The sequence below is a fragment of the Phoxinus phoxinus genome (genome assembly GCF_949152265.1).
Source record: "Phoxinus phoxinus genome assembly, chromosome: 13".
In the NCBI taxonomy this organism is placed as follows: domain Eukaryota; kingdom Metazoa; phylum Chordata; class Actinopteri; order Cypriniformes; family Leuciscidae; genus Phoxinus; species Phoxinus phoxinus.
Window position 1 is genome coordinate 8,866,861 of NC_136888.1, and position 12,213 is coordinate 8,879,073.

The 12,213-nt window shown below is 38.0% G+C and overlaps 1 protein-coding gene across 3 annotated transcripts in view; it reads left to right on the forward strand.

Annotated features, from left to right (window-relative positions):
* Window positions 1-12,213, forward strand: part of LOC307008764 (kelch-like protein 29) — a 163,419-nt gene that overhangs the window by 64,918 nt on the left and 86,288 nt on the right. For all 3 annotated transcript variants that reach the window (XM_079631895.1, XM_079631896.1, XM_079631897.1), the window contains one exon: window positions 9,996-10,134. In XM_079631895.1, the coding sequence (XP_079488021.1) occupies window positions 9,996-10,134 (139 nt within the window). The remainder of the gene's footprint in view (window positions 1-9,995; window positions 10,135-12,213) is intronic.

Here is a 12,213-nt window from a genome sequence, read left to right on the forward strand (position 1 = left end):
CTTTGGGTCATGACCGAAAGGACAAGATCCCGGATACAGGCGGCCGAAATGAGCTTTCTCCGCAGGGTGGCTGGGCGATCCCTTAGAGATAGGGTGAGGAGCTCGGTCACTCGGGAGGAGCTCAGAGTAGAGCCGCTGCTCCTCCACATCGAGAGGGGTCAGCTGAGGTGGCTCGGGCATTTGTTCCGGATGCCTCCTGGACGCCTTCCCGGGAAGGTGTTCCAGGCACGTCCCACCGGGAGGAGACCCCGGGGAAGACCTAGGACACGCTGGAGAGACTATGTCTCTCGGCTGGCCTGGGAACGCCTCGGTGTCCCCCCGGAAGAGCTAGAGGAAGTGGCTAGGGAAAGGGAAGTCTGGGCATCTCTGCTTAGACTGCTGCCCCCGCGACCCGGCCTCGGATAAGCGGAAGAAGATGGATGGATGGATGGATGATTAAACCGCTTGTTAAAAACCGCAACTTGATCATATAGAATTATTCAATTGCAGGCCGATCTCGAATCTAGCTTTTCTGTCAAAGATACTAGAAAAGGCAGTATCTTCACAACTAGGTTCCTTTTTAGCAAGAAATTATATCTACGAGGATTTTCAATCAGGATTTAGACCGTACCATAGTACTGAGACAGCTCTCATTAGAGTCACAAATGATTTGCTCTTATCATCTGATAGTGGTTGTATCTCTCTATTATTGTTACTGGATCTTAGTGCTGCATTTTATTCCATCGACCACAACATTCTTTTGAATAGACTCAAAATGATGTTGGCATTAGTGGAATTGCACTAGCATGGTTTAAATCATACTTATCTGACCGTTAATGAAGCAGTAAATGAATAGCAGTAAATTAAGAGATGTCTTATCGATTAAAATTTCAGTATGGCGTACCACAAGGCTTAGTACTAGGACTATTGCTGTTCAATCTGTACATGCTACCCTTAGGAGATATAATTTGGAAGCATGGCATTAGTTTTCACTGTTTTGCTGATGATACTCCGCTCTATATTTCTTCACGCCCTGACAAAACTTACCAATTTACAAAATGAACGGAATGCATAGCTGATATAAAAAACTGGATGACTAGCAATTTCCTACTACTCAATTCTGAAATAACAGAGATTCTAATTATTGGACACAAAACTTCCTCAAGTAATAACCTAGATTACTGTTTAACATTTGATGGCTGCTCTGTCAAGTCCTCGTTGTCGGTTAGTAACCTGGGGGTGTTCTTTGAGAACAATCTTTCATTTGAAATTCATGTGTCTTGTGTCTATAAAACCGCATTTTTTCATCTTAAAAATGTATCTAAATTACATCATATGCTCCAATTAAAAATGCAGAACAATTCGTTCATGCGTTCATGACATCAAGGCTAGATTATTGTAATGCTCTACTGGGTGGTTGCCCTGCACGCTTAATAAATAAACTACAGCAAGTCCAAAATGCAGCGGCTCGTGTTCTTACCAGAACCAGGAGGTATCACCATATTAGCCCGGTTCTGTCAACTCTGCATTGGCTCCCTATTAAATATCATATACATTTTTAAATATTGCTGATTACTTACAAAGCACTAAATGGTTTAGCTCCCCAGTACTTGAGTGAGCTCTTAACGCATTATAGTCCCTCACGTCTATTGCGATCTCAAAATTCCGGCCAGTTGATAATACTTAGAATATCAAAATCGACTGCTGGCGGTAGATCCTTTTGCTATTTAGCACCAAAACTTTGGAACATCTGATCGTATCGGATCTGATGAAGGACCTGCGCCTGGACACGATGACAACGCAGTCCTGAAGTGTCAACTAGTCTCTCCCCTGTGAAGGCCTCCCTCCCTGCCCTTTACCTCTGTACAGATAAAACGTTGCCACGATAATTCCAGATCACGTGGATATGCGGAAGCGATCGAAAATTCTGTATTATACATTTTTCAAGGCTTGTACCTTGGAAGCTATTTCATGGTTTGCGGTCTCGAGCCACCAGGCACTGTTTTGTGCAAATGAGCGGCCGGATCGCATTAAGGGTTTTCGCATTAACGGTGTCGTGTTAGCGAACTTTAGCTGGACAACACAAGCCAAAACAATCTATTTTACAATCATTTCCTATTATCACTGTAAAGCTGCTTTGAAACAATCTGTATGGCTAAAAGCGCTATATAAATGAAGATGACTTGACTTTACTTGACTTCACACTGATGACATCTGTTTATTTATGTTAGGGGTGTGCAATATCACAATTTTGGACCATTAAAATGTCTCCATGATCTTCCTTTGAAGAGAGATCATAGTATCTTCCTACTGGGCACATTGTATCATTTCACTTTTGATTTTGTCCTTCAGCAATTGATTGGGTCGCAGGAAGTCAGTTTGCAGTCAGTTATGGAGGATATAGCCTCACCCTCCTCCGAGACACACTTCATGAAGAGAACAGACATTTTGAGGTGGAGGAGAGGTTGATATTTTTGATTAAAGATGGCAATGGCATATGCATTAATCTTTTATTTATTTATTTGTATTCATTGAGCATGTCCTCTGTATCTGTCATGATTATGGACTTTCAGTTTGTTTTCATCAGTTTCCTTTGTTCTTAGTTCGTCTGTCTTGACCTGGTTTCTCAGTTTGTTTGATTAGATTCGTTCGTTGATTGCATTCACCTGTTGCCATTTAATTAGCTAATTTCCCTGGAGTATTATTACTTCCTGTTTGGTTCAGTTCAATGTTGGTCATCGTCAGTGTTAAGTTGGTTGTGTTAGTTTTCCTATTGTATTTCTGCGAGTTTCTAATTAAAGACTGTTTCTGAGTTACCTATGTCGTGAGCTATTCACTTCAGCCGACCGTGACAGGATCAGTGATTTCCAAAAATAAACGTAGCGGTATTAGACTCATTCTGGAAAAAGTGGTATCGGTGCATACAGTAAAAACAGTAATATTGTTTAATTTATGAATTTAAAATAACTTTTTTCTATATTTAAAAATGTAATTAATTCCTGTGATGCAATGCTGGATTTTCAGATGTCACATGATCCTTCAGAAATCTAATATGCTAGTTTTCTGCTCAAGAAACAGATTATATGTATTTCTTATTTGAAACAGAATTTTTTTGTAACATTGTAAATTACTTGATGGTCAAATTTAATCTGTTCTTGCTGAATACAATTATTAATTGTATTAATTCCCTCAAACTTTTGAATGGTAGCAGCTCACTAGGTTTTAGAACAGAACTAGTGTATATAATGTAGCTGGATACATTATGATTCAAAAATGAGACTTCTGCAGTTATGTGTGTTTTGGTAATTTAGAGTTTGTGAGTGTTAATGCTTCTAGCCAGAGAAGCTCAATTTCATGCATTGCTGCTTGCCGGATTGTGTCAGAACACAATTCCTAATACAACGCGACTACAAGTCACATTCTGAGCTCTGCCACAAGGGACAGTAGCGATCATTAGCATAAACTGCCTTCCTCCACTGTCGGTTTTCTCTTTTAGGCAAACTACTGTCATGGCAGAGCAGGGATTTGAAGAGAATCTTTAGGAGGTTTGTTAAAGTTACTGTTGACATGCAAATAGCAGCTAGCTGAATAATATTACATCTGTTTTAATGTCATTTAAAGTCAGGGAATATTGCTCCCTTGAGTACTAAGGTTTGTTTACACACAAATATTTGCATCTGCGTATGTGCATACAACACAGTTTTGAGTGCCATTGCTGCAGTGGACTGAAATTCATCATGTACTGACGCAAGTTCCCTTCCCTTTCAAACCAATGTGATGGTACCAATTTTTTTTGGCACATTTGATACAGTGAAATTCTAGTCACATTGTTGTGTTGTCATCTACCGTTGCTGCAAAGCGCTCATAAGTATAAGAATCTTGATGTAGGCTGGCAGAGCGAGCTGTAATATTTCCTAGGAATGTACTAAGTCAAACGTTTTGAATAATATGCACTGATGAATTGTGTACAATAAGATCAGGAACATTTCATTTACTAAGAAAGTAAATAGTGTGAAATGAAAGAAAAATTTCAGAAAAGTAACAAATACTTGCTATAGTTTCTCCTTTTACATGTCAAGAGCGGCATTATTGAGTTAATCTGAGAAAAAAAGAGATTGTACAATAGTCTCATTCAGACAGCTATGGTTTATATGCATGTATTCTGACCTTCGCGGTGTGTGTGGCCGCACACCCCAGATCTTCTCATCTCATATCTATAGCTCCATTGTTATCGATTCACAGCTCTTTTGTTCTGGAAGGACACATTTCACAAGCTTCGAGCATTCTTTCCAGTTCCGCAGAGAGAGGAAAGTGCTCTTGCAGGATCAGCAGACGGAATCAGATGAATGCTTTTCTTCTCAACGTTACACTTTTGAGCCATTCAAAAGTGTCTTTATGCATTTTAAAGCACACAAATGTAAACACAAAGGAAATGCAGTGCTTTAGAACATTATCTGGAGGATAATGTTATGTACACTACAGTGGAGTTGTTTTGACCCTTTAATGTTGATTTCATGTCAGATGATGATCATGATTTGAGAGCATCTTGTGCTTCGGAAGGAGCAAGAAAGTCACAAATGTGCTTATTATTATCTTATTAACGTACTATCAATTGTGCAAAACCTTCAATATTTATTTTTCATTTTGATTCTTCGCTTTTCTTTGTCTTTAGTTTTTCAAATTTCAACATTTTTGTTAATTTACAGAATAAAATGGAACAGTCCCAGATACTATTGTACCCCACTGTATAGTGTTTTTGCACTGGCTAAAACAAATGATTCATACACAAATGTTAATAACAATTACAAATGTGTTAATTTTCCTTTAAAATGTTCCTTACTGGTCCCAGTAGATTGTCCTGTGCTATTTTATGATTATGGTCTTCTCCCGAGAACACTGACCCAGTTAAATAGAGAATAATTTCCTGCCATCCATTCTATCCCTGGCTCAAATTAATAGGGAACATTTTAGGCGGATAATCACATCACCTTTCCCTTATTAGTTTGTCAGACGTCTGCGGAACAGCTGTCAGAGGCATGTGACGTATTGCTCTAATGATGCTGAGATTCTTATACCAGCCAATTATTCAAATTATTGCATGGAAAGCAAGCACATGAAATGCAGAAGTGACTTTGAAAGTTTATTTTCAGAATCGCTATATGCTTTGTTGCACAGAACTGGGTCTCCTCGTGCATCGGCTGTTGTTTGTGGTCTGTTCTTATTAGTCATGAATACCTGTCGCGATCACGGCGTCCTGCTGTTTAAGGGGCTTTGGGAGTTGCTGAAGTTATTCCAGCACATAAAGTTATTTTGCATTGGGTTCAGAGATGATTAATTATACATTAAGCATGTCAGATATGACTCATGCACATACTCACCATTGAATTATTATTTGATGAGCATAATTACCTGGACATGAGGAAGTTTTGGATTAATCTTGGACTTAAAAAGACCATGTTGTAATGTTTACCCAGAAGTGTTTTATCACATATATATATTATATATATATATATATATATATATATATATATATATTAGGGCTGTGAAACGATTAAATTATTTAATCACGATTAATCGCATTAATGTCATAATTAATTCGCGATTAATCACAAATTTTTATCTATTCTAAATGTCTCTTGATTTATTTTTGTCCCATCATTTTTTTTCTCATTTTAATGCTGTTATTAACATGGAAAAGTGGATCGGCTTGCTTTGTGCAAATGTTTTTTTATTGAAAACAACATTGGCATACTGTGTTCAATTTCACACTAACATTCTCACTTGGTGCAAATAATCTCTCACACAATGTAACACTGTCCATCAATAAAAGGGTGAAAGAAATACTGACGAGGTAACGTTACTGATATTGACGAGTGGGCGTAGAAACACATCAGCGGTGTGTGTGCTTGGCCATCAAGTGGTATTTCAGACTGGACGTGCTGAGATGATAGCTCAGTTCACAATGACAAAACACACAGATCACTTTGGTCTTGTCAATTGAACCATTTGGCAGCTTTTTAAAAGTAAACTTTCCATTCAGAATCTTATTGGCATCCATTCCGGCGTCTCGCGCTCATCATTCATCCACTCAAAGCGTAACGTTAAAGGGGATGGCACACCGGACGAGAAGCGCAGCACCTCGTAATTAACATTCGAAAACATTATTCTCTACGAGTGTACACACACCGCCATTCAGAGTTTTTATTGCTGGCCATAAACGGAGAAAGTGCGCGTCCGATGTGCGACATGAGTTGTCCTAGACGCGGCTTGGCGCTGCGCTTCTCGTCCACTCTTTGGCCGGTTCGCAAGCCCAAACAAGTGTGTGCGGCGTGCCTGTTGTTTTGTTTCTGGTCTAGCTAGATCCGGTGTGGTGTTGTAGTTTTAATAACGTTACTAGTTGTTGCAAAAGCATGTGAAAAAAACTACAAAGTTTGCTAGGCGTTAATCTCTCGATAAAAATGGGTTTGCGTTAACACCGTTAATAACGTGTTTAACGGACAGCCCTAATATATATATATATATATATATATATATATATATATATATATATATATATATATAGTCAAACCAAAATGTATTCAGACACCTTGCTATCCTAACTTACATAAATACACTATTCTCAGAATGTTTTCTTTATAACATCCAGTAAATGCTGTCTGTGTTTAGAAGCTTCTCTCACCTCTCTACTGCAATATTGGCCCGTTCCTCACTTGAAAAAAAGCTTCCAGATTACTCATAATCTTTGGTTTTCATGTTGTCCACTGCTTGCTTCAAATTCCACCAAATGTTTTCAATGAGATTTAAATCTGAAGACTGTACACACTACATGCCACTCAAGAACACGACTGATCCATGTATCAAGCTTAAGTAGATTATACTTTGGGATGGCTGAGGAAGTCCATTGATTATCAAGCTTCAGGCTCTGCACCAAAGGCATCCCATCATCTTTGCAATGGCTTGATACTTCAAAGAATTCATGATGTCCTTCATACAGGCAAGATTTCCTCTTCCCGCAACAGCAAAGCTCCCCCATAACACGACTGGACCTCCTCCATGTTTGACCATGGAGATGGTGTTATTCTGCTCAGAAGTTTTGCCTTTTTTGCACCAGAAATACCGCTGGGTCCAAAAAGTCCAGTTTTGTCACATCACTCCATAAAACATTCTTCCAGAACTCCACACGTCTATCCAAATTAATTTCAGCATATTCAAGTTGTCCTTTTATGTTCTTCTTCGTCAAGACTGGCATTTGGCAAGATGTCCCAACATGAAGGTCGTGCCTGGGTAGTGTTCTTCTTATATTCAGCATTGAGATGTTCCTTCCTTCTTTCATGAGGTCATCTTGCAAGTATTTGGCAGTATGCATATTTGTAATATGCTTGTTGCGCATCATTTGCACGAAAATGTTTTGTCAGACAACCTGCTATTACCATAAGCTATTTTCTCTGTAGTTAAAACATTAAAACACAGCATGCCACAGGAAAAGTGTTCAAAAGCATCGCATCCACTACAAATATTTATTAAATATGATTTAATGTAATTTAAGTGTTTAACTCCATTATTGAGAATGGCATTTATATTTATTGTACAGTAAATGTTTATATCAGGAGTAAAACATAGTTTAAATCATTATTTTATTTATTTAAACTTTTATTTTGAACATGCACTGCTTCATCTGCCGTTAGATATATTTGCGTCAGTTTCACTAAACTAGATAACGCGGTCGCTGCCATGGACATTTGAGAAGGGATGGGTATTTGCTTCAAAGTGGTAGGCTTGGTGAGTGAAATTATATTTGTATTATCTTTCTGTTTATGTATATTTTTTATATGCCTGATAAAGGTCGTGAGACCGAAACGTTGCTAATAAAAGTTTTTTTTTATATTAATTTGCAAGTACCGATAGTGTGCGGGAGTTCCAAATTTGCAGATTTGTCGACCTACCTATTTGGTCTCCTTTTCCTACGTACCTATCACCTGCAGCTGTGTGATGGTGTTTGTTAATTGTATAATTTTCTTAAAATGTTCTGTCTAAAAGTGACCAAAAAGACATTTAACTCCTGATCACCATCGGTGTGGCCAAACTGCTACGTCTCCAAAATGTTCATACGCATGGGTCAGAGTTTGCGTGCAGGTGCGCAACTTTTCCCGTCAAGTTTGTTTTTATAAATCACAGCTTGTGCGTCGGAAGCGGACACCTTTCAGGGCCTGGTTTGTGCGTACGGAACGGTTATAAACGAGGCCCCTGGTTTGTGACGTCAGCCACTTCTGATGTCTCGTTCCACCTTAGGACTGATTTCACACGTGCTTCACGACACAGTCATGCAGTGCGTTCCCAGAGTGTCAATCGACGCAGCGTCTCCTTCTCTCTTCAGGGAACCACAGTTACAGTCATGACGAGAGGTTTTCTCGTCCTCACAGTGTCTGTTGTCATTTAGAGGTGGTGTTGCTTTAAAAGTTGTTATTTTGTGACGTCAGCCACTTCTGATGTCTCGTTCCACCTTAGGACTGATTTCACACGTGCTTCACGACACAGTCATGCAGTGCGTTCCCAGAGTGTCAATCGACGCAGCGTCTCCTTCTCTCTTCAGGGAACCACAGTTACAGTCATGACGAGAGGTTTTCTCGTCCTCACAGTGTCTGTTGTCATTTAGAGGTGGTGTTGCTTTAAAAGTTGTTATTTTGTGACGTCAGCCACTTCTGATGTCTCGTTCCACCTTAGGACTGATTTCACACGTGCTTCACGACACAGTCATGCAGTGCGTTCCCAGAGTGTCAATCGACGCAGCGTCTCCTTCTCTCTTCAGGGAACCACAGTTACAGTCATGACGAGAGGTTTTCTCGTCCTCAGTGTCTGTTGTCATTTAGAGGTGGTGTTGCTTTAAAAGTTGTTATTTTAGGTCGGCTGGTTATAGAGACACTTTATCAGCGTCTTGGCTTTTTTCCCCATTCATTTTCTCCATGGGAATTTCAAAATATTATTTGTTAAAGCAAAGCAACCACATTCTAGATAAATCACTGCATGAGCACAAAAGTAAAATAATGCAATGCTTTTTAGGTTAAAAAATTAACTGCTTGTTCCATGAAGCATTGTAAATGATGATGTAATAGAATTGTATCAAAATTGAGTACAGATATTATGCATTTGAAGTTGTTAATTTTGTTCTCTAAATGTATACAAATGTCCATGTTGTTGAGTGTGCATGGTCGCATAATTCCTAATACTTTCTGGGAGTGGACAGTCACTGTTCTCTTTTTCTTCTCTTTTTGATGGGTGGGTCTCTTTTTAGGATTGCAGGTAGTGCTGTCCGTCACCAGAAATTCAGCAGTTAAACATGAGTTTGTTTATTTTTGCATTTATTTATAAATTATTATAAATAAACAAATGCATGTAAATAATTATTTGTATTTGTTTTTTAATATTAATTAATTAATATTTATTTGTTTTGTGATTTAAAAAAAAAAAAAAAATTTTTAATGAAAACATTGCCTTTGCATATCAGTCAGTAGCCTCTGGGCTGAAGTTAATTCTGTTTATACATTACGGTTGAAAATGTAATTCTCTAAGGAGAACATGAATTTTTTTATTTTTTTATTTTCAGATCCTGACTGTTAGCGCTCCATTGTCTGTGAATGGAAAAGTTCGCCCAAAAAATTACATTTTTGAAAAGAACTGAAAGAAAGCCACGCATATTTGGAATGATGACAGCGATTTCATTTTTAGTTGAAATATTCCTTTAAAATGTTAGTTGTAGACATGCACATCTTACTGACAAAGTTCAGTATTTCTTTCACAATGAAAGGACTGACCTTTTGCTTTTCACGTTTGTTGTTGTTTTTCCTTCATGCTTGATGGTTTTATCCCTCTACTCTAAATCTTTTCCAGCCCTTTACTTGCACAAACAAATCATTTCCTGTTTTTCTTCAAACAATGATTGGTTGTGTCATCATATGCTGTGTGCTTCGATCTCAGAAAATACAAAAATCACTGTTTCTCTTCTTTCTCTTGTTCTACAGAAATGTTGAAGGAATTGAACCAGCAGCGGAGAGAGAAAGAGTTTACAGACCTGAAAATAATTGTTGAAGGCAAAGAGTTTGAAGTCCATCAAAATGTTCTAGCTTCCTGCAGCTTGTATTTCAAGGACATGGTGAAAAGGTTTGCTTTCCTCCCGTCCTTGATCTATTCTGTTCTTTTCGTAGGGTGCATTTGTGTCGCCTCCTTTTCCCTCCCCATCTCTTGCAGGTCTGAAGACACCGGTTCCTGTCACAGGGCCAGTAGCCATTCTGTCTGTTCCACCAAGGAATGCATTTCTCTGCTGAAAAAGGTCAAGGCGTGGACCAATCTGACACTTTCACCTCCATTTATTAAGTGCGCCAATTTGCATTTTAATGGGCAAAGAAGTTCCATGACTGGGGGTTTTCGTTTGAAATGCTTTGTAAATGTCAAAACAAATGAAAGGCAGATTTTAGGAGTACGTTTGGCATATGGCATCAGCGCTGCGCTCCGGCTATCTATGTCAAGTGCTTAGACGGGATGTTTTAGTCGTCCCTCTTCACCTTTTTCCTGCTGTGACTCGCTCCGTATCTGCGTGGAAATTCACACAGCGCTTTGAGCGTGCCGTCGGGATTAAGCCAACCTGCAAACTGCACGGATCTCGTTTATGCTTCTGGAAATTCTGTTTCTTGCCGTCTCATATTGATGCTGATCTCAGCAGTCGGGTGTCCCAGAGCCGTGTGACTGACTGGATGTTGTTTATGAGTACAAACTGATACAGAATCATGTTTACAGGCAAAGAAATGTACAATCTCAGAAACTTTTTTACATCAGGAGCCCTTCTGGTAAAGCTCTCGAGGAGGATTTTGCTACACATTTACTGCAAATTCATGTTTTCACATGAATTTGTTATGAACGATTGTAGCAAACCTTTAAAACTGTTTATTTAAATATGACACATTTTGTTTGGTGCTTTTATTAGCCAGCAGAATTTTTTTTTGTAAATATGAACATAACATCTACATTAATCCCACAGTGATTGGGAAAATGTTTCCCAATGTAAATAGTTTCTCATATTTTTGTTGATAAAAAGTAAGATTAATCTCTGATAGCTTGTAATGTACATCAGTGATATATGTATAACAGTATAACAAACTACTTGTTGTCACTATATCTCTCAATAATATGTTATAGTAAGATTATATTTAAATGCTTAGTATTATGATCTAAATGTTGTAGCTTTAAAGCTACAGTATGCTGTACAATACAATGGTGATTGAGAGATGAATATTAAACTTTAAAAGCCTGATGGATCATATTTGATTCTTACATTTTAATTTATTGTATTATCTATGGATAATTAAGTAAACCTAAGTTGCTTCAGTCCAGTAAGTGTTCATCAAATATAACTAACAATATAAAACTTATTCTTACATTTACTTAATAATTATTTTTTTTTTTTTGTAGATTTCACAACAAAAAGACACAATCTGAAAGGGGACGTTTTTACAATTATACCACAGCTTTTTACTTGCTAGAAAAAGTCTAAGCTATCATTCAGACAACAGAAGGCATGTATTAGATTGTGTGCAATATATTTTTCTGCAATTTTCATATCAAACATTATACAGTAGGTTTTATATGGTCAATATGTTTATGAATCAAAGTGCACAAAAGTACAAGCCATTGAAAGCACTGCACATCTATCCCTATCAGCCTTTTTTCAGTCGCATCAAAACAATCACGAGAACCAGGGCATTGACTGGCTTGTGTAATTGCTGTAATGCTTTCAAATTCCCGTATAAAATATGTCATGATACATGTACTCCAGCTTGTCGAGTCGAGCTATCTCACGAGCAGAACTTAACTTAAAAGTGTTGTTCTCGTGATTCCCAAAATGTGCTGATACACCTCGCAAAGTGATTTGAGTTTCACTGCTCGGGACTGAAGGCACTGAAACTAGGGCCTTTGGATGGAGAATTTCACACTCTCATCGATGTCTAGATTGCCCTCCTTAGAATGCAGAGGAAACGAGAACGTTTCTGTTCTAGAACCTAGTGAGCTATCAAGATAGCATTCTAAATAAAATCAACTTTCATACACATGGAACTCATAGCTGATTATAATTGACTGATGAACACTTCACAATTATTAATTTGTTCATTCATTAATGAATTTATTCGTTTATGCATTAATTTATTCATTTTTTGCATTTACGAAATGTGTTTATGCATATGCATT